Raw genomic sequence first — 24,710 nt, 5'->3', positions numbered from 1 at the left:
CAGCCCCCTCAGCGCATTCCGCCTGTGTGGTCCATATCTGTGCTCACTTCTTTTCTCTCCTTCTAGGTGGTATGCTCCTTAAGGGCTTAAAGCAGCAGCTCTTGAGTATTTTTAGTTGCTTTTTTTGGCTCATTTGGGCTCTTTCTTGAAGCCAGTTGGTGAAATTTTGGACATGAGGACCCAGCACATGTATTTCACGTGAACATCGAAAGACCTCTTGTCCTCTGGGAAAAAGTCCTATTCACTTTTCGAGCCTATAAGAAAGCCTCTCCCACCCCCTCCTCTGAATTTTCTCAGGATTATTATTATTATTATATTATTATCCCCTTTTTACAGCATTTCTCAGATGGCACTGTCCCATCCCCCCTCTACCAGCCGGAGTTCAAGGGTCTCTTTTCTCTTCTGTATCTCACCTAATTTTCATAACAATCCTGTGAAGTGGGAGATAGCCCCATTTTATCAACGAGGAAATCAAGACTCAGCAGGTTAAAGAACTTGCCCAAGGTTACCCAGTCACGAATTTGTAGAATTGGGAGTCTGCCTGACTTTGAAGCTGCTCCATTTCTCTGCCTCCCGGTGGGGCGGGGGGCAGAGCTGGTGGTCGTCATTGCTGCGAAATGCAGAGGTGGCCATAGTCTGTCTTGTGGTTCTGCCATTCGTGGGTGTCCGGAATCTTGAAACCATCAGGATGTTCTGCTTGTCTCTGAGAAATGGACCCCTCTAATCTGTGAGTGGAGCTGGCTCCTCTTCTCTGTCTTGAGCTTTGCTCGCTTAAGCGCCCAGAGATCGCCTTCATGCAGATGTCTGCGACTTCGGTGTATGATCCTCCTCCTGGCTTTCCTGAGGGGCTAGAAATACACTCAGAGTTCAAGGTGGAGATGGGGTTAAGTTACACTTGATATGGTGACTGAGCTCTCCCCTCGATGACTTGCTGCCCTCCTCCTCGTCATGTGCTGTCACTCTTGTGCTCCTGGACTTTGAGAACCCTCAGCCTTCATGGCTCATTTGTGAGTCTGGAGCCCCAGGCTTCCAGATCCTGGCATTTGGGAAGGCATGGGCTCCCATGTACCCCTTCCCTGTGCTGTGTCACAGGCCACCAGGAATGGGTTCCAGTGGGAGCTCCACTCTAGCCTTTGTTTGGCCGCGATTGCCCTGTTGTTGGCTGTGATCACCGTGGACTGGCTTCCGGTTCTGGAGGGGCCCCGTCTCACCCACTCCAGCCTTGCTCTTTTTCAGAGGAAGCCTGGATGTCTTGACACATTCTTGGGAGGCCCAGGCTTTGAACTCACATCTCTTCCCTCCCAATCCTGTTTCTTAATTGGCTCTTCTGATTTTTATCTTGTTAAAAATTAAAGTTGTCTGTGAAAGTTGAAAACTGTTCTTTTCTTATTTTAGTCTTCACAACCAGTTCTAATTCAAAAAGAGTAGTAGTTGGATTTTTACCTCCAATGCCCTTTTTTCCCCTGACTTGTTCGACTAGTACAGTGACACCAGACAGCTCGGATTTTTATTTTATTTATTTTATTTTTTTGAGGAAGATTAACCCTGAGCTAACATCTGCCACCAATCCTCCTCTTTTTGCTGAGGAAGACTGGCCCTGAGCTAACATCTGTGCCCATCTTCCTCTACTCTATATGTGGGACGCCTGCCACAGCATGGCTTGACAAGCGGTGCGTAGGTCCACACCCGGGATCCAAACCGGTGAACCCCTGGCCGCCGAAGCAGAATGTATGAACTTAACCACTGGGCCACCGGGCCGGCCCCAACTCTGATATTTTTGGATGCAATTGGTTTAGCTGCCTTGAAACTAATTGTTCCTTGTTCTGACTAGTTGGCCTCTTCATTTCACAGTCCTCCTGGCCAGTGGTACTAACCCTTGTCTTCTGGGTTATCCCCCTCACTCCCGTCACTGCACTTGGAATTAGACCCTTGTCATCCTGCTATGTAAACTGCCTCTGCATCACTAATAATTAATATTGGTTATTCAGCACTTCTTCTAGCTGCTAAATATTGAATTCTGTTATTTTTAATTATACAAGGCCCTTATTAATTGTCTTCCTGAATTAGTCCTGTGCCCACTGCTTATAATAACTCTCTAACTAATGGGTCTGGCCCTAGACTACCTCCCTTCTCACGCTCACACTCTCGGGGGTGCAGTTCAGTGTTTAATGGTCACGATGCAAGAGTATCCCTCCGCCTCCTGACGCCCTAAGTGAAGCTGCCTCAGTCCCTTTGACTCTCCTCCCCAAAGACCAGGGTCATTGTGAAGGTAATTGCTGCTGCTGTCTTTGGCCCTGAGAAGAGAAAATGAACTTAGAGCCACAGGGGGGTGGGGACTCTAGACACTGGGGGAGAAGCTGGCTCATAGCTTAGGGAGGAGTCATAGATTTTAGAGGTCGGTGGGCCTCCCTGTTCCTCTGTACAGTGCGGTGTTTGGGGGAGACGAATTTTGGATGCTGGCGATGGGGAGTGGAGGCTCAGCGGTCTGTGGGTGTGCATGGAAGGAGGCTGGGCTGCTGGGAAAGCCTTCCCAATTCCAGGGACTTGCAGGGGTGGTGGTGATGAGTCCTTAGTTCTGGGAGGGACGGCTGCTCCCAGGAGCATAAGGCAGTGGGGATGGGGTGATGGGAGAAGCTTGGGGACTTTGTGGGAAATGCAGGAAGGAGGAGTCAGTTAGGGGTGGGAGCTGGGGGGAGGGGCGGAGGGTTCGGGATGATTAGACATGACTCGAGAGTGAGCCCTCTGCCAGTCCATGGAGGGCCAGCTTTCCCCTTCCCTTTCTGGTGGCGACTCTCTCTCTCTCCCTTTCTCAAGGAAGAGAAACGAAAACATAAAGAGGAGCTGCCCCGCTCCCCCAGGACTCCCTGGGTCTGTTTCCCCGTCCTCCAGCCCCAGGAAAAGCAGACACCCATATCCCTTCCGGTGCTCCTTGGGAACCCCTTCCCTCTGCCTCCAAATGAAGTCGCCTCTCCTGTGATTCTCTAGGGGCTTTGGCCCCTCTTCTCCCAGCCTGACAGCCAGCTGGCCCATCACCAAACAGTTAACCCATTAACTCGACATGGTCACTGGTCAGCCAGTTGGCCAGCGCCAACTCACTCTCTAGGCAGTTCTCTGGAAAGCCGTCTGGTTGACCAGTTAGCCAACAAACCCATCGTCCATGACCCGAGGCCATAGCCCACCCCTTTCTCACACCCCTCGCTCCCCTCCCTGCCATCCCCTCAACTCCCTAACATTTCAGCTGACAGGACTTACTAATACCGCATAATTGGGTCTGCTTCTTAACCCCTGCCTTCCCCCTCTCACCCTCTGTTGGAAAACCCCGTTACCGACTCTGTGTGTGTTACTAACACGCTTATAACCCAGGGGACCAAGGGATGGGCAGGGCCAGGTGGGGCAAGGTATGAGTGAAAAACCGAACTAACCTTTCTGTCTCATCTGCGGAATGTCGGCCATCTTTAAGTCTTTGCTTTCTTGGTCCAGTTTTTTGTTGTTTTCTTCTCTACTAACCAAGGTCTTTAACTGTTCTGTTCTCCTCTGCAGCCGGCTCTTCCGGGAGGGGATGGGGCGGGAAGAGGAATCCAGAGGCGGGCTGGGGGAGGAACCGGGAGAAGAAGGGGTTTAATTTCTGTGTGTGTTTCATTTCTCCCTCCCATTATAATTTAATTTTCTTTAAACAAAATACTTTAGCGGGACCTAAGGTGGGAGGGTCTGAACAAACGACCAAATATATATGGATATATATTTTTCGTCCTTCCTTGAGTTTCACAGTTGGTCATTTTATTTTTCTTTTCTTTTCGTTCTGTTCTTTTGTTGTTGTCTTTGTTGGTTTTTGACCCCCCCGCCCCTCCCCATATCTCCGGTGAAGCACGCAGGGATTGGACACGCTATGGTAAACAAACTGCATTATCTGGTAGATATCACTCTAATTGTCTTACCGTTTGGTTTGCCGTGGGTTTTTTTAACTGTTCGATTCTCCCTCTTTGGTTTCCTTTCCCTGATTGGTTTTGGTTGTTTTGCTCTTCCAATTGTTTTTTTGCGTCCTGGACAATCTTTAGATTTTGCTTCTCTCTCTTTTCGTTTTCCTCTTTCCCTTTTCTTTCTTTTTTGGTCCAAACTCAAATCCAAAAGACAAATGGAGATCGAGGAATTGGCTTCTCCCTGCCCTAACCCCTGACTCCTGATTTCAGATTCCTGGCCAGAGAGACCTGGGGGCAGGCCCCACGTTCATCGGCTCTGGTTAGACCAGCCCCGAGGCCAGGCTGCTTATTTCTATTGCTTTATTTTGTTCCTTTTCCCCCGCTCCCTTGTTTTTTCTCTTTGATTTAGTTTCTTTCTTGGTCTCCTGAAAATCCATGGAAAACACCATCCCATGACATGCTATGCTCTGCTCACCGTCAGTTCCCGGATGGGCCCCTCGAGTTGAGGGAGAGGGCTGGGGGTGACGCCTCCACGGGCAGCCAGTTGGGCAGATTCCCCAGGGTGGAGGAATGGCCTTGGGAGATGCGGAGTGGCCTGGGACCAGTCCAGAGCCTTCAAATCACCAGTTCAGATCAGTTTGGGGGCTGCCCCACGCTGGCTGCCAGGGAAGAGGTAACATCCCCTCCCTCACTTCTCAGCCTTGAGGGTTCCTGGTGCCGTCTCCCCCACATCTTGCATGGCATGAATGGTCTTTTCCCCCACCAGGGACAGCGTCCAGTTTTCCCCGCCGCTCTGCTGCTCTGACTAACACTGTGTTTCACACTGTCTTCCTTCCCCTCCATCTCCGTCCCCTCTCCGCCCCCTGCCTGCCCCGCATGGCCTCTGAGGGGGTGAGAGGAGGGGGCCCGCAGAGGGGAAGTCGGGGTAGTCGTTCGTCGCCAGGCTCCTCTGTTTGGGTTGGGCTCAGTCCCGGTGAGTGTTGGTGTGGGTGTGTGTGAAAAGGCAGCTGGTGTGTGTTGGTGTGTAGGTGTAACTGTGTGTAAATGTTGGTGTGACATTTAGGGGGTGTTAGTGGGAGACTGTGCGGTGTGTTTGTGAGACTTCTGGGGACTCTGCATGTGTAGACGCTGGTGTGAACTGGGGGCTGGTGTGAACTGGGGGCTGCGTGACTGTGTGTGTTTTGAGGCTGGTGAGGGCTCTGGATGGAGGTGGGCTGTAGGGCCGTGACGGGCAGGAGCAGGGCAGGAGCTGGCCCTTTGTGCCTCGCCCCGCCTCAGAGTGTGTGCCTGCAGGCCTCGCTGTGCGCCGTCCCCTGGGATTCCCTCCTGCCTGCCCGGTCCTGGCTCTGCGGCAACGGGCTGTTAGTCATCACCTATTAATAATGCAGAGTGATTGAGCACCAGGCTGGGGACCCTGCAGATGGACGTGTCTGCTCCCACGGGGCCTGCGCTGCTTGGGCGGCTGCCCGGCTGACTGGGAGGGAAGCGTGGGAGCCGGGGCTCCCAATCCCAGGGGCTCCCCACCTCCCAGGAGGCTCTACCTCTGAGGCCACGTTTGGCCTGTCCTGACGCTTTCGCGGGTCCGTGTTTTCCTGCACCCGCAGACCCGTGGTAGCCCCGTCCCCGAGCTAGTGTCCGAGGCCACAGCCATCCCAGCCCTCTCCAATCCGAGACCTCATCTGGCCACTCCCAGTCGGTGTTCAGATGCAGCCAGAGGTGGTCCCAGCTCCACCCCTCCACGGGCTCTGTTCTCCAGCTGCTGCTTCTAGGAATCGGCTGCTGCCAACCCCTGAGCCAGGCCACTGTGTCCCCGCCAGGAGCTGGGCATTCGGAACTCGTCTCAGAGAGCTGCACTGGACAGCCAACCTGTGACTTTGGGGACAGAAGGGAGGCAAGATAAACCCATGTGGTACACCCTAAGCACGTCAGGAATACCACTGGAGAATTAGGACCCTGCACACCTTCCTTCTAGTCTCAATTCAGTTAAAAATTGACCGTGTGAACTGGGCTGAAGCTGTTTCCTCATCTCCTGAACGGGCTGATCATATCCCCGCCTTGCCTGTTTCACGGGGTCAGCGTGAGGGTCAGGAAGGGTAGTGGAAGTGAAAGCATCTGTACTCTGTAAAGGGAATTATAATTGTATTAAGCTTTATAAAATGTTCACTGATTAGCTCAGTGTTTCCAGGGCAGGGATGTTTTGTAAAGAAGCGATTCCCTTCCCATAGCACACCCTGGAGAATTTGGCATCTCTGGCCCCATCGGAGATCCTATTACTGATCCTTCCTAGGAATCGGTCCCAAAATAACTACATGAAACCCCAGAATGCCTCAGCAATCGGGCCTGGGGAGGAGGAGGAAAGACGAGTGGCTTGGATAAGTTGGTTAAGAATCAAACAACCCTAGCTGGTTTCATCTTGGCAGGGAAAGTTCCTGCTAAATTCTAAGTCTGCAAAGTCCACACTTTCCTGCGTGAGCAGTACTGCTCGATGATCAGAGCTGGTTGCCTCTTGGTGGCCTGAGTGGCCTCACAAACCCTCAGTAACCTGTCCCAGGGATCAGCTCTTTCAGGCTGGAGTTGGAGAACAGGGCACCGGAAGAGACGGGGGACGGGTTCAACCTGTTCTGATTCCCAGGCATTCCTCACCCGGATTCCAGTCGGTTCTGTATTTATCTTTTCTGACTCATTTAGACGGACTCTTTTCTTGTGACTTGAGCATTTCTCCTTGTGGGGGAGAGTGGGTACAGCCCAAAAAGGCCGATCAGTTGAGAGGGTTGGGTTAGGTGTGGTCAGGCCGATGGAGGTATTCTTGGAAAAATAGTGAGTTCTTTGTACATACACTGGGGGCTTTGGTTCTTCTAAATAGCTCTCACCTTTTGAATATCATTTAAGCTTGTTGAATGCCTAGAGTGCAGGCAACAGGCAGAGGTCATTCCAAGTTAACACATGGGGAAACTGGGGCGCAGAGAAAGCCTGGGGTCACGTAGCTAGTTAAGGAAGAGCTGAGTGCTTTCACTTGATTATCTCATTGGATCCTCGTGGTAAGCAAGCCTGGGAGAGTTGGAGTGAAGGGAGCTGTGAAACCGTATTCACAGGTGAGAGTCAGAGAGGTAAAATGAGATTGTTCTGGAAAATGGTAAAGGCTAGAGGAGAACTCAGGATTTCTGATCTGAAGTCTTTCCCCTCTATTCCTAAACGTGATCAGATCCAGAGGTCAGAATGTGCTGTAGGACCATAATTGGTGGCTGGGTCACCTTCCTGGTGTGTCTTTCCAACCTGTTTCTCTTTAGCTTCTCCCCACCGCAAGCAGATGGCTGAACTTAAATACCCGACAGGGCTGCACGACCTCCCCTGGCCATCCTTCTCTCCTCCCCAACTCGTCTTCATGCCCTGCTCCCACCCGACTCAATCCCACGGGGAGGCCAGGACCTTTTTCCTAAAGGAGTTATTCCTAGCCACTTTTTGCTCACGGATCCCTTGGAGAATTTGATGACACAGCAATGAAGTCTCACAGGAGACAAAATGCCCATTGGTGCAATTTTACATACAATGTCAAGGGGCTTCATGAATCCCAAAGCCCAGCCAGCCAGCCCACAAGTCAGAAAGCCCTGCCCTCAGTCTTATTGTCCCTCAAGTAAGTTTCCCTCTCAAGGAGGTCAGTGACCCTGTGATCACAGCAGGGACCTGGGAAAGGATCCCAGTGATGCCAGAGGGGTGCGTCCCCTCTTCCTCGGCCTTTCTTCCTGGAGCCTGGTGGGCATGGAGTGCCCCTTGGGGATATCTGTGGCCAGGACCTGGTTTCACATCCTGCTAGCCTGCCTAAGGGGAGACAAGCAGAGCAGAAGAGTGGTGGTGCCAACAGGGAGGGTTGAGAGCCCACCCAGGTCATAGGCTGCCCCTCGCAGCCACCCTCCTTGCTCCTGAGGAGTGGAGGGAAGGCTGGTTGCTGGGCTCCTGTGTCTTCTGTGCTCCTCCCCTCTTCCCTGGCTGGGCATGGCTCTTCCAGGGCAGAACTGTGGCTCCTTCCTCCAGGCCTCCTCAGTCCCCACGCAGGGCCTGGCTTGTCTGTGTTGAGTGGATTGTCGTGGGTTGGGTGCAGAGTCTTTTCTGTGTCTTGGGGTCCTAGCCATGGTCCTGAAGATGAAAAGGATGCTGCTTGGACACAAGCTGGTCAAAACTTCCTCCCACTGCCTTCAGTAGGTAGGATGTGGTGTGTGAGCAGGTGTGTCTGGGGTTGGTGAGCAGTGATGAATGGACCATGGGAATGAGCATCCGGGGCACCCTCTGGTGAGGAAGGTCCGAGTCTAATGTCCCTTCCCTTTGATTCTCAACCCATAAGTGTCTCTGTCCCGGTGGTGGCTCCTCTGCCCTCCTCTGTTGGAAGGGAGCTTCTCCTTCTGCACCCCCACAGCTCTTTCGCCTCCATCTCTGCTCTTCCCTGTCTCCCCCACCTGCATGCTTTCTCACCTGTGGCTGTCTTACGCTCGCCTCTCCTGCTGGGCCTGGCCCCCCATGCTGGCCCTCTAACCCGCATGTGTCCTAGCTGCAGTGGCTGTTCTGTGTCGCATGGTCCCCCCTGCCCTCCTCCCCCGCCAGCCCCACCCCTTCCAGAAGCTGCGCGGGGGGGTTGGGGGGCAGGGGCATCACGAACCCCCGGGTGGAGGGGGATGGGGGAATTGTTCCCCCGTTTCCTGCTTTTACTAACGAACCTGCCATTTTTGTGTCTGGACTTTGATTTGTCTGAGGGAACAGTCGGGTTTACTAATCTCAGTCATCTCCTTCCTTGCCTACCCCAGAGACCTCCCTCCATGCCCCCTGCCCTTGGCTTTCTTTCCACCCAGTGCCCGTCTCCCCCTTTCTCCCTCCACCTCCCCACCCCTCTCTGTACACCTCCTTATTGTCACCCCCGCCTCCTGCTACCCTGTCCCCCCAACCTCTGGGTCAGGCCTGCTCTAAAAAGATAGTTGTGAATCTGAGGGACAGATCCAGGGGTGATTAAGGAGGCCCTCTTCTGATGGGGGGGCACCACGTGGCAGTGATTTGCATAAACCCATGGGGGGCAAGGTCATATCTGCATCCACTCTGGAGGGGAGTTAAGGAGGACCCTCCCAAGTCAGGTCCTTCTACCTGTAAGAGGGCAAAGGTAGGTGAGCTGGCCGAATGGAGTGGGCCAAAAGGGCCCATAGAGTGAGGAAGATGCCAGTAGCCGGTGCCCTGGCTAATGGGCTGGGGAGGAAGGACACAGCTGGGACGCTCAGGTGGGCTGAAAGGCCAAGCGTACTGGTGGAGGCCAAAGGAAGGGCCTCTTCCTGGGGAGCTCCAGGGCCAGGAGGGCCCTCCACCTGCACAGAGGCAGGCGCGCCCGGCTCAGAGCAGAGCAGAGGTTCTGGCCACCAAAGACTCCCAAGGTGCTGGGTTTATGGATGGGACACAGGCAGTGAGAGCCAAGTGTGGCCCTGAGTCATGAGGTGAGTTGACGTTCACCTTTAATGACCACGATGTGTCCCCTGGATTGTGCTGGGATTAGTACGGTTACAGGGACATGTCGGGCCGAGTGGCCCCCCTTCAGCGACTGACCATCTAGTTGGGGTGACCAGACGCAGGCTCAGGAACGAAATAGTGGCCCACTCCCTGGTCTCTGAGTGTAGCGCCAGGAGTGGAGGCGGAGGGTGGATGGAGCTGACTTTGTCCCAGAGAGACCCTTTCCCCTGCCACCTCCCTCTGCCTCATCCCCCCCGTTCATCCCAGTCCCCTTCCTCCCTTCTTCCAGCACCCCTCTGCCCGTTCTAATCTTGTCTGCATGTTTTTGTGACTAATACTTTGACCCCACCCTTTTCCACCCAGGTCCCCACTTCCCAGCCTCGGGTGGGGTGGAGGGAAGAAGAGATGAACAATAATGACCAACTCTCCCGTCAAAACAAGACTCAAAAGCTTCAAACTGCCCCCTTCCAAAAATACACCCCTTACCTTCCGTCCTTGAACCAAGTCCCCCAGCACAAGGTTTGATGGTTCCCAGGAGGCGGCCCCTTCAGCCCTCGCTTTGCTCAGCCCCACCTCACTCCGTGTGAGGCTCCAGCCCAGCACAAGGGGACTCGGGGGTCTTGCAGGGGAAGTTCCCTTTGCCCAGGTTCTGCCTATGTCCCTTAGGAGTTCCTAGCACCCACCCCCTGCCCCCGTGACAATGGTGCCCTGGAGACCACTTGCTGGAAGATGGCTGATGGCACGTGCGTATGGACTGGCGTGGGTGGGCACGTCGCAGGATGTGACTGGAAGGCCCCAGTCTCCAGACGTTGCCTGAAAAGGGGGTGCCGAAGCACATTTTAGGGGGGACAGGGGAGTAAGCTGTGGCCTGTGGAAGCACAGTGTTGGGTCACCGTAAGCCAGCTGCCTGCTGGCCCCTGCAGGAGCCTGCCCACTTTTCTCAGCTGACTGTCCTAAATGGCAGCCTTCCTAGAGTGGGGACCGTGGTCCCGCAGCCCTCAGCTCTTCCCCCACAGCCTGGCTGGGTGTCTGGAACCTTTGTGGGCTGCTCCTATGGCTAGACTTTTCAGGGCCCAGGTGGGCATTTGCCTGGGAGGGGGCGGTCAGAGTGTCAGAGGGGGCAGGCCACTTCTGCCTTCTCCAGGCCACTACTGAGCCTCTCTCACCTCCTCGGAACACCACGGACTCCCCCATCCCTCCCCGTCTGGCTTTCTTACCTGACTTTGCAAACCAAGGTCAAGGAATCATGAGGTTGCCCTGTTCCGCTGACCCCGTTCCCTAACCTGGCCCTGACTCCTTAGAGTATTGCTGGTGGCGTCAGACGGAAGACAATGAAGAAAAGAAGGCGGGCTGATGCATAGGTAGATGTCTGCCCTCTCCTTGGGAGACAAGAGAATGTCCCGAATACAGATGGGCCTGGGAAGTAAAGACTCAGGAAGAGGGCTAGGACCAGCCTGAAGCCAGGGAGTTATGGTGGGAGTGGTTTATGCATCTGCCAGGAAGTCCCAAGACTGCCCCGGAATATCTGGTTCTTGTTCCTCATGCCCTTGCTGTCTTCCATCTCCCTACTGGGCTGAGACTGAAAGGACTCCTCAGCGCCCCCAAGGGAGAGCTGCGGGTGAGTGGAGGCCACCAAGATCCAAGGAGAACGGGTGTTCTCTGCCTCATTTATGAAAGACGGTCTGAAATCACATGTGGGTCCAGGGAGCACATTCAAGAGGAGAGAAGCGAGGGTGCCATTTGCATCCCCCCGTAATGGGGCCCTGTCCTGGGGTCTCCACTCGCACTCGGAATCACTTCCAGAAACTGCCTCTTGGCCTTCTTCATGGTGAGCTCTTCAAGTGCCCTTCAGTCCTCTGCCTGCTGAGCTGGGGACCATGGGCAGCCTTAGCCGACCCTGAAACCATCAAATCTTGTGCTGCCTCCTAACCCCTCTTCCTTCTCTCCCCCCACTGTTCCTCCTCTGAGACAAGCAGACATAAAAATGGGGGTCCCCTCCCCCGCTGCCCCCTGGCCCCTCCCTTGCCCAGCCTGTGGGTCTTCGTGGGGAGTTGACACCCGTTGTCTCCTTGTCTCTCCCCCTCCCTCCCTGGGCTGGGCAGGTGACCATCTCGGTGGACGGGATCCTGACCACCACAGGCTACACGCAGGAGGATTACACCATGCTGGGCTCTGATGACTTCTTCTACATTGGGGGCAGCCCCAACACTGCTGACCTGCCAGGCTCGCCCGTCAGCAACAACTTCATGGGCTGCCTCAAGGACGTGAGTAGGGCCAGGAACGGGCTGGGTCAGCCTGGGAACACTTTGACCCCTCCCTTCAGCGGGATTCAGTCTGACCTGGCCAGCTGCCCTGGGCCACTGTTCCTTCCAAGTGCATGATGGGAGACTTCCTCTCCTCAAAACCTAAGGCCCATTGACACCATCAAGAGGCTTCTCCTCTCTCATTTCCTCGAGCCTCAGAGGACCCTCGAGGCAGCTGTGGTAGAGAGGAAAAGAATGTTGTATGCGAGAACTGAAGACCTGTGATGGGGTCCCTGCTCTTCCACTCACTAGCTCCGTGCCCTTGGCCATTCCCCCGACCTATCTGACTCAGTCCCCTCATCTGTAAAATGAGCGGTCAGTACCCACTTCTTAAGGTGCTTGTGAAGAGCAGATGAGAGCATAAGTGAAAACACGTTTGTCAGTTGGAAAATGTCAACCGGATGCTAACAGTGATTGTCTTGCTGTTATTCCGAACTGCGATTCCGCAGGCACCGAGGGCTGCTGTGCTGCGCTGGGCAGGAAGACCGGACAGAGAAATAAGGGAGGGAGGCGCTTGTTCACAGCCTCTGTGTGTGAAGTTCGAGAGCAGAGGCCCAAGCCAGTGGTCTGGTGGCGCTGGGCAGGGCCCCCCAGGGCTGGGTGGCAGGGTCCCCTGGTCCTGGCTGCTGCTGGGCAGGAGTGGCCAGGCCGTAAGCTGCTTTCGCTTCTTCACCCCCGCCCCCGCCCCTCCCTGCAGGTGGTCTATAAGAATAACGACTTCAAGCTGGAACTCTCCCGCCTGGCAAAGGAAGGGGACCCCAAGATGAAGCTGCAGGGGGACTTGTCATTCCGCTGTGAGGATGTGGCTGCCCTGGACCCCGTGACCTTTGAGAGTCCTGAGGCCTTTGTGGCGCTGCCCCGCTGGAGCGCCAAGCGCACCGGCTCCATCTCCCTGGACTTCCGCACCACGGAGCCCAACGGGCTGCTGCTCTTCAGCCAGGGCCGGCGGGCTGGGGCCGGGGCCGGGGCCGGCAGCCACAGCTCTGCCCAGCGGGCCGACTACTTTGCCATGGAGCTGTTGGATGGCTACCTCTACCTTCTGCTGGACATGGGCTCTGGGGGCATCAAGCTGCGGGCATCCAGCCGCAAGGTCAATGATGGCGAGTGGTGCCACGTGGACTTCCAGAGGGACGGGCGCAAAGGTCAGGAGGCCTCTCGACCCTTCTCACTCTGGCCCCTCCTCTTCCCCCACTCTGACATCCTCTCCACGTCTGTCTCTTCTGTTCTATACAATTTCCTATGATCCTCCCTGCCATTTTCCTCTGCCCCTCCTCTGGCCCTCCCAGTCCCTCTGTCGTCCCTCCTGTCATGGTGCCTTGGTGGACCAAGCAGAGCATTCGGAGTCAGTCAGACCTGGGTTCACTCCTCAGCTCTCCCACTTTCTGCGTGTGTGACTTTAGGCCTCTTACTCAACCCCTTGAAGCCTCAGTTTCCTTATCTGTAAAAGGAATCATTGTACCAGAGTCATCAAGAGGAGAAAGTAAGAGAATACCCATTCTCCTTAAAAAAAAAAAAAAAAACGCTTCGCAACCATGCCTCCTTTCTATCTAGATCCATTCAACTTTCTTTTATTAACTCACGCAACAAAAATTTATTGAGCACCTACTGTGTGCCAGGTGCTGTCCAAGGTGCTGGGACAGAGACAGCAGTGAACCAAACAGCAGTCTTCGCTGTCACAGATCTCGTGCTCTGGTGGAGGACACTTCTGCAGCAGAGCAGAGAGTGCTGGGGTTGGGCAGGTGCTATTTCTTGAACCTTCTGTTGCTTCTAGCCACCCCTCCTCCACTCTTCCTCTTCAGTCTTCCTTTCTCATCCTCTTCTTGTTTTCTGCTTAATTCTCTCCTCTTTGCTCTTCTCCATCTTGCTGAACACAGAGGAAAAATTGATATAAATGAGAACTGACACATTATCCAAATTAAGCACTTATCAACGTCAGCTAAATTTTCATGCTCCCCCAGCTGTCACTGCACCGGGTCTTCATGTCTGGGTGCAGTGACCGCTCCCCCACACACAAGGAGGAAAGGGGCTGGCCTCGAAGCATCGGCTTCTCCTGGGATTGCTGTCGCTTCCTCTCTCTTTCTCAGAAAATGTTGCCTTTCCTGGGCTTTATAGTAAATGGGTTCTCCCCCTGGTTTGTCTCATGATGGCACCGGGGGTTTTCACAGGCCACTCGCTGCCTCCCAGGGTTTCCAGAGGTTTCCACACTCTCTAGATTGGAAATCTGCCCAGGCCTTGCAGAGAACTCCAGGGCCCTCCGCTCCTCTCTGCCTTCAGGAAGGGGTCTCGGTAGCCTCAAGCAGACCTCCAGAGCCCACACAGCAGGTCCTTGGGCCCCTGTCTTGCGCATCTCTGGCCGCTTCCGATGGCCCATGTTCATTCGTGCACACAAGCACTGACTTGAGGCAGTCATTCCCACAAAGGACTCTTTGGCCTTTTCCATGGTTTAAAAAAATTGCAGTACATTATACATAACATAAAAGTTACTATTGTAACCATTTTTAAGTATACATTTCTGAGGCTTGAAGTACATTCACGGTGTTGTGCTACCATCGCCCCCATTCATCTGCAGAAATTTTTCACCTTCTCAAACTGAAACTCTGTCCCCATTAGACGCTGACTCTCTGTTCCCTCTTCCCTCAGCCCCTGGCAACCAGCATTCTATTTTCTACTCTGTGCATTTGACTACTCTAGGGACCTCCTCTAAGTGGGACCATTCAGTACTTGTCCTTTTGTGTCTGCCTTATTTCACTCAGCAGAATGTTTTCAAAGTTCATCCATGTTATAGCACGCGTCAGCATTTCCTTTCTCTTTAAGGTTGAATAATACTCCCTTGTGTGGATACCCCACATTTTGTTTATCTATTCAGCCACCTATGGACACTCGCATTGTTCCATTTCCATGTTTTAACTTGACCTTGGCGCGAGATCAGTCCTCACTACAATTTCCTCTTGCGTACTCTCTTATATAGTCTTTCCCCCACCTCTTCCTTCCCCTCCCTCTTCTTTCTCCAACCTTTGGTTCATTTGTTGAGAGTCCAGTTGGGCGTTGTCCATGTCCAGGAGGCCCTGCAGCGGGTGGTGGAACAGACATCTGGGGAATCTGCTCCAAATAGAGGTGTGGGTGATGGGGGGCCACGATGAAGGCCCTCGCGGGGGAGTGGGTTTGGCAGCAGGACCCTGGGGCATCTAACACCTTGTCAGGGGAGGACAAGCTATGGGCCATGTGTTAAAGTGGGGCACGGGGGAATGGCTTCTCTGGTTCACGGAAGGTTGTGAGCAGAGGAGGATGAGGAGCTGCGTCCGTAGAGGGCTGGCCCCTCAGTTTCACACTGAGCGCTCACGCTCTGATCTCCTCCTGCACCCCACCCCCATCTCTACCCAGTCAGGCCTAACGCAGACCAAACTCTCCTTATCTCTCTTTGACCCCACTGAGACAGGTGGACGTTTTGCTTTTTAAAGAATTATTCCGAACTTGAGAAAGGAGAGAGGAAGGAAAACATATGGAATAGAAATTACAAACAGAATAAAGCTTCTAACATATAAGTTTCTGCTTCTTAAGATCTCAGTAAAGGCTTTGAAGCTCCCACCTGATCCCAAATCTTTTTTCTGAGATAACCAGCCTCTCCTTCCAGAGAACTCTGACAACTCAGAAGCTCCGTGCCTGGCTTGCCTCCTCCCGGCTGCCGTGCTTTCTCACAGGCCCCAGGAGCTGACGGGCCTGCCCATCCGGGCCACCAGCCACAGGGGGGCTGCAGGCTGGAGGGTGGAGACTGCGGGCGGGGGTCCTGCTGCCTGGACGGTACTTGGGCTCTGCTTTTACCACTGTGGCACTTTGGGAAGGTCCCCATCTCTCTCAGCCTCATCTGCCATTTCAAAATGGGATTGTAAAGGACCAGTTTCACAGGGTTACCGCGAGACTTTAGTGCTATAATATACGGAGAGTGCTGAGTGCCTGGCATACAGTCAGAAAAGCTCAATAAATGTTACGGGGGGAAAACCCTTTGGAGTCAAACCTGTCAGCCTCCTTAGGGTTCTCTGCCTCTGTTTCCAGCTCTAAGGGGCGGGCTGTGGGAAGGACATGTGGATGATCCAGCCGTTTTTGGGCATGTCCACCTCCTGTGCATCCTCTGAGGACTTGCTCAGGTGGGGAGGGAAGAGTCTGGACAGAGGCCCATCGCACACTGCAGCTGGGCTGGGGCTGGCTCACGCCACTTCCTGAACTTGGGACCTTTGTCAAGCAGTATCTGCAGCAGGCGAGTGAGGCTGAGCTTCCGGTCCAGGGCTGCTGCAGGTTGCGAGGTCAGGGCATCCCCTTCTGGCCTGTGGCGTCTCGATCCCGCCTTCCCCACTGAGGCCCACTCTCCCTCCATCCCCAGGCTCCATCTCTGTGAACAGCCGCAGCACACCATTCTTGGCCACTGGGGAGAGCGAGATTCTGGACCTGGAGAGCGAGCTGTACCTGGGCGGTCTCCCTGAGGGGGGGCGGGTGGACCTGCCCCTGCCCCCGGAGGTGTGGACGGCGGCGCTCCGGGCTGGCTACGTGGGCTGTGTGCGGGACCTCTTCATAGACGGCCGCAGCCGAGACCTTCGGGGCCTGGCCGAGGCGCAGGGGGCTGTGGGCGTCGCCCCATTCTGCTCCCGCGAGACGCTGAAGCAGTGTGCATCCGCCCCCTGTCGCAACGGGGGCATCTGTCGAGAGGGCTGGAACCGCTTCGTCTGTGACTGCATCGGGACCGGCTTTCTGGGGCGGGTCTGTGAGAGAGGTGAGGCCAGTCTTCATCCCAGGCGTCCCTGCCCTCCATCCCTGAGCCCCTTCCTCCTCAGGGAGCCCCTCAGGGACCCGCCCTGGGCCTGTCTTCCTTGTAATGATTCTCTCCATTTTCTCTCTCCCTCCACTGGCCCTTGCCTGTCCCCCCCTTCCCCCTTCCCCCACGCCTGGGGCAGAGGCTACGGTCCTGAGCTATGATGGCTCCATGTACATGAAGATCATGCTGCCGAACGCCATGCACACGGAGGCGGAGGACGTGTCTCTGCGCTTCATGTCCCAGCGGGCCTATGGGCTCATGATGGCCACCACCTCCAGGGAGTCAGCTGACACCCTGCGCCTCGAGCTGGACGGGGGCCAGATGAAGCTCACTGTCAACCTCGGTAACCACCCTGCCCCGCGCTCCTGACCCCTTCCCTTACCTTGACTCTGACCCACACCCCCTCTGTCTGGAGAAGCTGGTGGTGGCAGCAGTGCGAGTTTGGAGGTGGGGAGGTGACAGTCAGGTCAGAGCCCCCAAGGGTGCTCACGTGGGTCTTGGCAGTGTCTGTCCTGCACATACGTGCATAGCTCATTCTTGGCTGTCGGCTCTTCACTTGCTCATTCATTGGTTCGTTCACTGGGGAAAGAACTCGCAGACAGACACCTGCTGGTGTGAAGTCTGAGCTCAGTGCAGCGGCAGATCCGGAGAGGAGGTGGACCCAGCCCCGCACACAGCTGCCCTCTCTGCTCTACTTTTTTAAAGAGCCTTGTCTGTGTGTGTGCGCACAGGGGCATGTGTCACACTGGACGCATTGGGACATGTCATCTTCCCCTTGTCTGCTTTCCCGTTTGAATCCCATAGCTCCCTCTATTTTATAGATTGTGAATTCATATACTGACCTATCCAACATCACAGAGCTAGGGATGGTGGGGGGAGGAGCCGGGCCTCAAACTCAGGCCATTTGCACGCAAGTGCAGAGCATTCCCACTGCCTCTAACAGAGCTGAGGGGTGGAAGGGCGTCAGGGGCCTCGCTGTGGTTGCTGGGTGCCTCTGCCGCAGCCCAGAGCAGGCTGCGGCTCCACTCTGCCTGGCGTCCCTGGGGTGTCCATGTGGGCAGGACCATGAGGCCCACTGGACTCTCTGTGGGCTTCAGCTCTCATGATCAGGGGCAAAAAGCAAACAGCAGGTTCATTCATTCAGCTCCTATTTATGGGACACCTTAGAAAGGCCAGGTGTGTTGTGCACCTGGGGTAACAGGAGGGAAGAGGAGAGGTCCCCACTTCCTGGAGCCCTCAGTCAGGGGGACACTGGAAGGTAGAGGTGCTAAGCCGTCCAGGCTGGCGTCACATCGTCCGTTTCTGACCAGCCTCTCTAAGAGGGGCGTCCAGGGCCTGCCACGTGGGGAGATTCAGGCCACTCGGGTCGCCAGTTTGCCCCCAGCCTGGAGCAGAAGGAGGGCTCTTCTCAGCGTATTGGAATCCTCAGCTGGAGTGAGCACAGAGCTTTGAGCTTTTAAGTATTTATCTAGAGTCTCATCCTAACATTGGTCTCTAGGCCTTTGTGGGACAGACTGTGGCCTTTTGGGGCCCGTTATCCGGTTAATAAATTTATACTGAGTCCTTCCCTTTCCCCTTTCGGCCACCTGGCCTTTGTACTCCTAGGACAACGATTTGCTGAGTGAGGCGGGGACTGGAGTTGGGGAGAGGTGTGCAGGCGGCCAGGGCCCTGGAGTTGGGGGACTGAGGGCGCCCCGAAGCTGTGCTCCTGACAGTCATCACAGCCCACAGAGTGGTGGCGGGTGGTGGCGCTGCGGGGGAAGGCGGGATGGAAAACGCCCTCTGGCCAACTCTCCACGGGTCTGTACTATATCCTCTGGCACCTCGGAAACGGTCACAGGAGGAAGGCACCAGCCCAGGACCCTGTGAATGGCCTGTGCTTCTCAGCGTGCCCAGGTCTGGGTACCCATCGTGAGATGCCCCCCTTTGCCCCAGGAGGTGTGCATTTACTGCGTGGTAGGCACATGGCTCTGTACTCGGTGTGGACACAGCAGGGAAAATCTGGGGCTTTCTATTTGCGGGGAAAGCAGAGGCTTCTTCCTTACTTGGACTGTCTTAGGTCCCCTGCAAAGAAGCTTGGGTTCCTTTAGATCAGACAGGAGGCGGCATCCTTGGCCAGGACAACGTTCTCTGGTCGGCCCTGGGGACCTTTCACCCTTAGGATCTACCATCTCTTTCCCATGGACATGCTTTCCTGTCTGTGCCACATAGTACTTAGAAGTTAGAGAAGAAGGTGGCCCTCAGGCTGATGGCCAGCAGAGATTCCTCCCACACGCCTCTCGCCCCTGGCTGTGCCTGGCCCCATCCACAGAGATGCTGCCTCTAATGGCTTATGATAAGCCACGACCACACGGATCTGTCCACAAATACTGAGTGATGGGCATACAGGGAGGCTTGTGGCCGCCCTGTGAGCCATACAGACACACAGGTGGTCGCCACCCAGCCACCCAGCCTCAGGCTGCAATGGGAAGAGCTTTGGGCCTGGAGCCAGAAGATCTGGGTTCTAGCCCTGGTCTCCTTAACTGCTGGGTAAGTCCTTGTCCCTCTCTGAGCCTCTGTTTTCTTTTCTGTAAAATGAGGATAAGTATCCTCGCTTTGCCTGCTTTCTGTGGTGGTTTTGAGGCTCAAATGGAAAAGGGGGTGAAGACATTATACAGATGCAAGACACAGTGTGGAGACTCACCCAGCCTTCTAGAAGGAAAATCACACTGGGACAGGGAGCTAAGCTTAGAGTCGGGGCGGGGGGCTTGCTTCCACACTGCCTGACCCTGTCTGGCCCCCGCCTCAGGAGCCCCATTCTGATCCCCATCCTGCTTGCTCCCCAGGGCCCACGGGGCCTCACAGACAGGCAATGCCACTGAGGCCCTGGTCCTAGGCTGGACTCGCTGCCAGGAAACAGAGAGAAGCCCACTGTGGCTTGGTCTCCAGCCTGGTGCTCTCCTCACGTGGGGAGGGAAGCCGGCCTCACACAGGCAGCTAAGCAGCCAGCTCCTCAGGTGCTCAGTGGAATGACACAGACTTGGTGCTGGTCCTGAAGAGGGAGCTGAGGCTGCCAGTGACCAATTGGTGAGCTGGCTGTGGGGAGGTGCTCAGTATAGCCTCAGGAGACCGGGTGTCTGCTGGGCCAGAGAGGGCCAGAAACGAGCTACTGCCCCCTTCCAGCAGAGGATGCCAGAGAAACTGGTGCGTGCCTCCTGCCCTGTCCCCTGGCCTCCACCACATCGTGGACCCTGAGCAAGTACTGCCCTCTGCAGCCCCTGAGCGCGGTGGTTGATCTCTGTTCCTAGAGGACAGGAGAGTCCCCTGGATTCTTCACCTGTTCCAGTGTGACCTGGGTTCCTGGGTTCCCTCTGCCCTGGGTACGGCCTCTGGGGCCAGTGCCCAGCCCAGCCTGTCCCCTTGTCACCCTCCCTGGAGTTGCCCTCCTCGAGGTGTGCCCATGTGGTCCTGCCTGTTGGTGAGGCTGCCATGAAGGGTGCATTGTAACTGAAGGCTCTCCGAGCTGGAGGGGCCCTTAGAAGCCCCTCAGTCAGCCCACCCCTGTGTGCGAATCACCCATGCCTTGCCCCTCCAACCCCAGGCTTGCCACCTGTGCTCAGACGCCGTCTGTCTGTGTCAGGACCTCCCCACCTCTGAGACGGCCATTCTAATCACGGGCTCGTTCTTAGTGCAAATGGCCTCTTCTGAAATTCCCACATGTTGACCTCGTTCTACCCTCTTGGGCCATACAGAGGAAGTCGAACTCTCCTTCATGTTGTAAGCGAGGCTAAATACACATGACCTCCCAAAGCCCTCTAATCCCGGGGACCCTGGGAGGGCACTGTGTCCCCGCTGGGGCCGTGAAGTAGCTCTCCAGCCCCTTCTACACGCTGGGCTGCTCGGGAGCCAGCTCTGCTTCAGGAGTGCACACGGCCACTCTGCAGTGCCACTTCCGAGACGAGATGCCAGCCAGTGGTCTCCTTGCCTGGGAGCCCTGCCCCCCACCTCCCGTATCTAATCCGCAGGGCAGGAGCCAGGTGGGGCACAGGGCGGGGAGCCCGGGTTCTTTACCTTGAGTCCCTTTCCATGCAGGTGACTTCTTCCCACCTGCGCCATCACACATCCATACCCTCAATCTGGTCTCTATGTCCAGCCAGGGCCTTGGTGGGTCTGCACAGATCAGTCCCTTCTGTCTATTCCTGAACTTGAGGCGTGGGTTACTGGTTAAGAGGGTACTAGCTAATGCTCCTGAGCTGTGCTCTGGTGGGGGGGGGGGGAGGTTCATGGAGGGCTCCGTTTCTCCCACTCACTTGCAGTTCCCGGCTTTCCTCCGGAATGGTGCTGGCTCCCTCCTGGGGTGTCCATCTTCCAGGGGTGTTCGCTCTCCTCTCCACTGGAGCGGAGGCTTCTGAGGGTGGGGTCACTGCAGGGGGTGGGCCTGGAGCTGACACCTCTTCTCTGGACAGATGGGCTCCCTATTCCTGGTGGTCTCCTGCTGGGGAGGGAAAGAATTGAGCTCCTCCCTGGGCCTTTTCCCCAAGGGGATCGGCCTGCCTTCCAGGTCCCTTTTTTCTTTTTTGGACCCTTCATTGGAGAAGACTCTGCTGGCCCCGAGAGAGCCCCCGAGACCTGACTCCAGGCCTGGCACCCTCCCACCCTCGCACTGACATTACTCCCCTTCCGCCTCTGTCGAGCTTCTCCTTCCCTTTGCTCCGCCTTTCTTCCTCTTTTCTCTCTGTACCCTCTTGACCTCATTCCTCTCACTGTGGTTTCTCACTTCCCCTGTATCTGCCTCTTGACCTTCCTCTGCCTCCTCTCTGCTCCCTTGGTGCCAGGCTGTGACTCAGGGTCCTGGCTGCTCCCCCCACTCTTCTGCTGCGGTTGACAACGCGTGTGGAGCTCAGCCGTACCGCCCGAGGGGCCCACGCCCCCCAGAGCCACAGGGGGAATCTGTTTACCTCCACTGCAGGAACCTTCAGGGGCCCAGGGCATGCCAGGGGCCCCCAGCCCCCTTTGCGTCCTGGGCCTTGGGGTTGCGGGCAGAGCCTGTTCTGGGAGGAGCCACAGGATGCCAGGATATTGCTGGAAACTGCCCCCTCTCTGAAAGGCAAGGGTTGGCCCAGTAAACACCCGTTTCTTGCTCCAGCTCCGAATCTTCTTATCCAGGTCCCTCAGCTCACAGGGAGGGGCACTGAGGCCGAGAGAGAGGAGTTTGCCATGGTCACATAATGAGATTCGGACCCAGCTCCTCTGCCACTGGGTGCCCCAGGCTGGCTGGGTCTGATGGAGCGGTGCAGGTGTCCAAAGGGCCCTAAGCCCCAGCCTCATAGGTCCCTAGTGCTCTGCTCCCCCTGCAAGGCTGGCCGACTCTCATGTTGTGGGTAATGTGTCCCACCAGCAGGATGGCCAGACGCCCTGGGGCCCCAGGCTGCAGCTCTGTGTAGACAGTGCACTTTCTAACCACTGAGCCTGGAGTTGGAGGATGGCAATGCTGGGCTGTGGACGGGGCAAGAGACTGTGCTTATGGTGCCTGCTTGTCCGTGACTTGCTGTGTGCCCTCAGGAATCATACTTTGGGGGCCTCAGTGTCTCTATCTGTGAGGCTTTGGCCCCTCTGTAGGAAAATGAGTGAATACTGGTTCCTCTTCAGGGTGCAGGACCACCCTGGTCCCCAGTGGCAGCCTGGCATCCCTCAGTTTAGGAAGCGTAGAAGGAAGGTTCCTGTAGTGGTGGTGCTAGCCCCCTGGGACTTTGGGAGGAGTATGGCCACGGGAAGGGGGCCCTGGGGCAGACCCCTCCATTTAGCTCAGAGCCCAGAGGGCACCAGAGTGGCATGTCACAGCCTGGGCTCTGAGCGGGGAGTCGTCCCAGAGCAGGGGATGCAGGGACTCTGGCCATCCGCATCCATCTCCTTCCCAGAGGCGGGGAGATGTGGGGTTGGTCAAGCCCTCAGCCCCCGTCGATCCCCTGTACGACTGGGATTTCCAAGGTGCCCATCTCCCTCAGACAGGAGAGGCCTGGGCCCCTCTAAGAAGGGAGATGCAAACCTTCTTCCCATCACCTCACTGCCCTGCCTTCCAGCTCTGGGGAGGGTTGGCGCCCTCTTGGGGGCAGGAGGGACAGGGGTCCAACTGTGGAAGGGGAGAGGGCACCTGGGCACGCGTGGTCCCCGGAAAGTGGCCCCGGGGGGAACCCCCGCCTGCAGACACCCCTCCCTGTGAAGGATGTAAAAAAAAAAAAAAACCTTGTTCTACCTTTTTGTCTCCCCTCCCCCTCTGCCCGCCCCATGGCCCCCCCAGACTGCCTGCGCGTCGGCTGCGCACCCAGTAAGTGGCTTCCCTCTTCTTCTGTAGACCCCCAAGGGGCCTGGGACGCTGGACACTGGGATCTGGGGAGGGGAGGTGGGGGGAGGAGGAGCCTTCATCACTGGCTTGTGTGGGGCTTGGGCAGCGGGTGTGGGGAGGGGTGCTGGCCTGGGGCAGATGGCGTGTGGTGTGGCTGTGGAGGGCAGAATGGGCCACATGAAGTCGAACCAGGGAGAGTTGGTGGAGGGTCGGGGGCCAGCATGCTCACTGGGTCTGGGAAGGGAAAGGCTGGAAACCCCGTCATCTCAAGTCCTCAGGAGGGTGGGGCGAAGACGTGGTGGCACCTGCAGCAGTACCGCCCATCACCGTCTGGGCAGGAAGGAGCCGGAGAGGGGCTAGGATATCCCGCTGCATCTCCAGAAGTGGCCACAAGGGGGAGGGCGAGGCCCACGGGAAAGAAGATGAGGGCGGGAGGCGAGCGCTGTCAGGGCCTCAAAGTTCAGCCCCCCGCAGCTCCTGTGTCCATGGGGGCCAAGTTTCTGCCAAGTGGGGGTGCTTTCAGAGGTGACAGTGAGGCTGTCAGCAGGGGTGAGATGGAGAGCGGGTGTGGACATTTCTGAGCATCCCGGTGTGCCGGCCTCCATGCTCTGTCTCCAAAAGTGTTTGTGCATGGTGTGCCCTGACGTCACGCGAGGACACAGGAACCAGGCAGGTGCAGGCAGAGAGGCTGTGTGTGCTTGGCACCTCTGTATGTGTTTGGTACCTGTGTGCGCATGCGTGGTGAAGCGTCTCCCGGCTGGCGAGAGCACTGGGGGGGCCCAGGGGTGACCTGGGAGTGCTGCAAAGTTCAGCACCATGCCAGAGATAAATATGTTTTGTTTTAGACTTGGAAGCAAATAATCCTGGTCTTGAATAAACGCTCATAATTCCTAAGAAATATTCCCCTCTCTGGCCGTGCTGGAGGTGCTGTTCATGTGGTCGCATGTCCTGGTGCCTGGAGTTTGTGCAGGAAGATGACATCCGTCCGTCTGTAGATGGGGGCGCTGTAGTGTCTGTGTGGAAGTTTCACGGCCAGCCATGAAGATGTGGGTGCATATTCCCATTTGGGGGTGTGGAAAGTGTCTGTACTTTTGAAAGTTAGGCCAATGCCTATATGCTGGGAATTTGGCTGCTGGCTACACACATTGACACTGAAGGTCCTTAGGAGATTTGAGAAGAGTGTGTTGGTTGTAGGTGTGAGTGTCTGTGTTCAGGGCCTCAGGGCACAACTCCAGAGGCACATTCATATCAGATTCTATTTGAATGGCACCCTGGGAAGTCGCTCAAGTGGCAGGGCTGAGGATGTCTGGGTTCATCTGTTGCGTGAACGTGTGTGCCCGTGTGCATGGGTGTGTGGTGCAACTGAATATGTGCCACAGGTGGCATGTGTATACCCACGTGCACACGTGTGTGCAGTGGTGAGGCTCTCTGTGTGCCTGGGGTGGTGCACGAAGCCTCACGTGAGCGTGTCTGGGCGCCACGCTCACTCCCCCCTTGGTGCCGCAGGTAAAGGCCCCGAGACGCTCTTTGCGGGGCACAAGCTCAATGACAACGAGTGGCACACGGTGAGGGTGGTACGGCGTGGCAAGAGCCTGCAGCTGTCTGTGGACAACGTGACCGTAGAGGGTAGGTGGTCTGGGACCAGGGAGGTGGACACATCTCTAGTGACCTGTGCTTGCCCCCGTTCTTCTGGGTGACCACTGCCTAGGGCAGCATTCCAGCAAGTTGCTGCTGCATCTCTCCCTCGGGGGTGGTATATAATGGGGACCTGGACCCCAGGGACCATTTCAGCTCCCGCAGGCAGCATTTCCCTGCAGGCCTGTTAGCCCTACACAAGCAAGTCCCACAATTTCTCCCGGATCCAGGAGCTGCGCTTGCTGCCAGCA

The 24,710-nt window shown here is 56.2% G+C and overlaps 1 protein-coding gene and 1 long non-coding RNA gene across 31 annotated transcripts in view; one reads left to right on the top strand and one right to left on the bottom strand.

Annotated features, from left to right (window-relative positions):
* NRXN2 (neurexin 2) overlaps positions 1 to 24,710 on the top strand; it is a 106,926-nt gene that overhangs the window by 37,482 nt on the left and 44,734 nt on the right. For 8 of the 30 annotated variants that reach the window (XM_070488102.1, XM_070488096.1, XM_070488099.1 and 5 more), the window contains 7 exons: positions 3,866 to 3,910; positions 11,498 to 11,659; positions 12,396 to 12,840; positions 16,074 to 16,460; positions 16,642 to 16,845; positions 22,780 to 22,808; positions 24,324 to 24,450. In XM_070488102.1, the coding sequence (XP_070344203.1) occupies positions 3,866 to 3,910; positions 11,498 to 11,659; positions 12,396 to 12,840; positions 16,074 to 16,460; positions 16,642 to 16,845; positions 22,780 to 22,808; positions 24,324 to 24,450 (1,399 nt within the window). The remainder of the gene's footprint in view (positions 1 to 3,865; positions 3,911 to 11,497; positions 11,660 to 12,395; positions 12,841 to 16,073; positions 16,461 to 16,641; positions 16,846 to 22,779; positions 22,809 to 24,323; positions 24,451 to 24,710) is intronic. The other 22 variants (XM_044762345.2, XM_044762346.2, XM_044762331.2 and 19 more) reach the window with 8 other exon arrangements.
* Positions 13,241 to 21,500, bottom strand: LOC139040813 (uncharacterized). The gene is made up of 3 exons (XR_011495159.1): positions 20,792 to 21,500; positions 16,157 to 16,449; positions 13,241 to 13,562 (listed from the first exon to the last, which is right to left on the bottom strand). It is a non-coding gene; the product is annotated as an uncharacterized lncRNA (long non-coding RNA).

The sequence above is a fragment of the Equus asinus genome, chromosome 17 (genome assembly GCF_041296235.1).
Source record: "Equus asinus isolate D_3611 breed Donkey chromosome 17, EquAss-T2T_v2, whole genome shotgun sequence".
Taxonomy (NCBI): Eukaryota; Metazoa; Chordata; class Mammalia; order Perissodactyla; family Equidae; genus Equus; species Equus asinus.
This window is presented reverse-complemented; position numbering and strand designations above follow the sequence as displayed.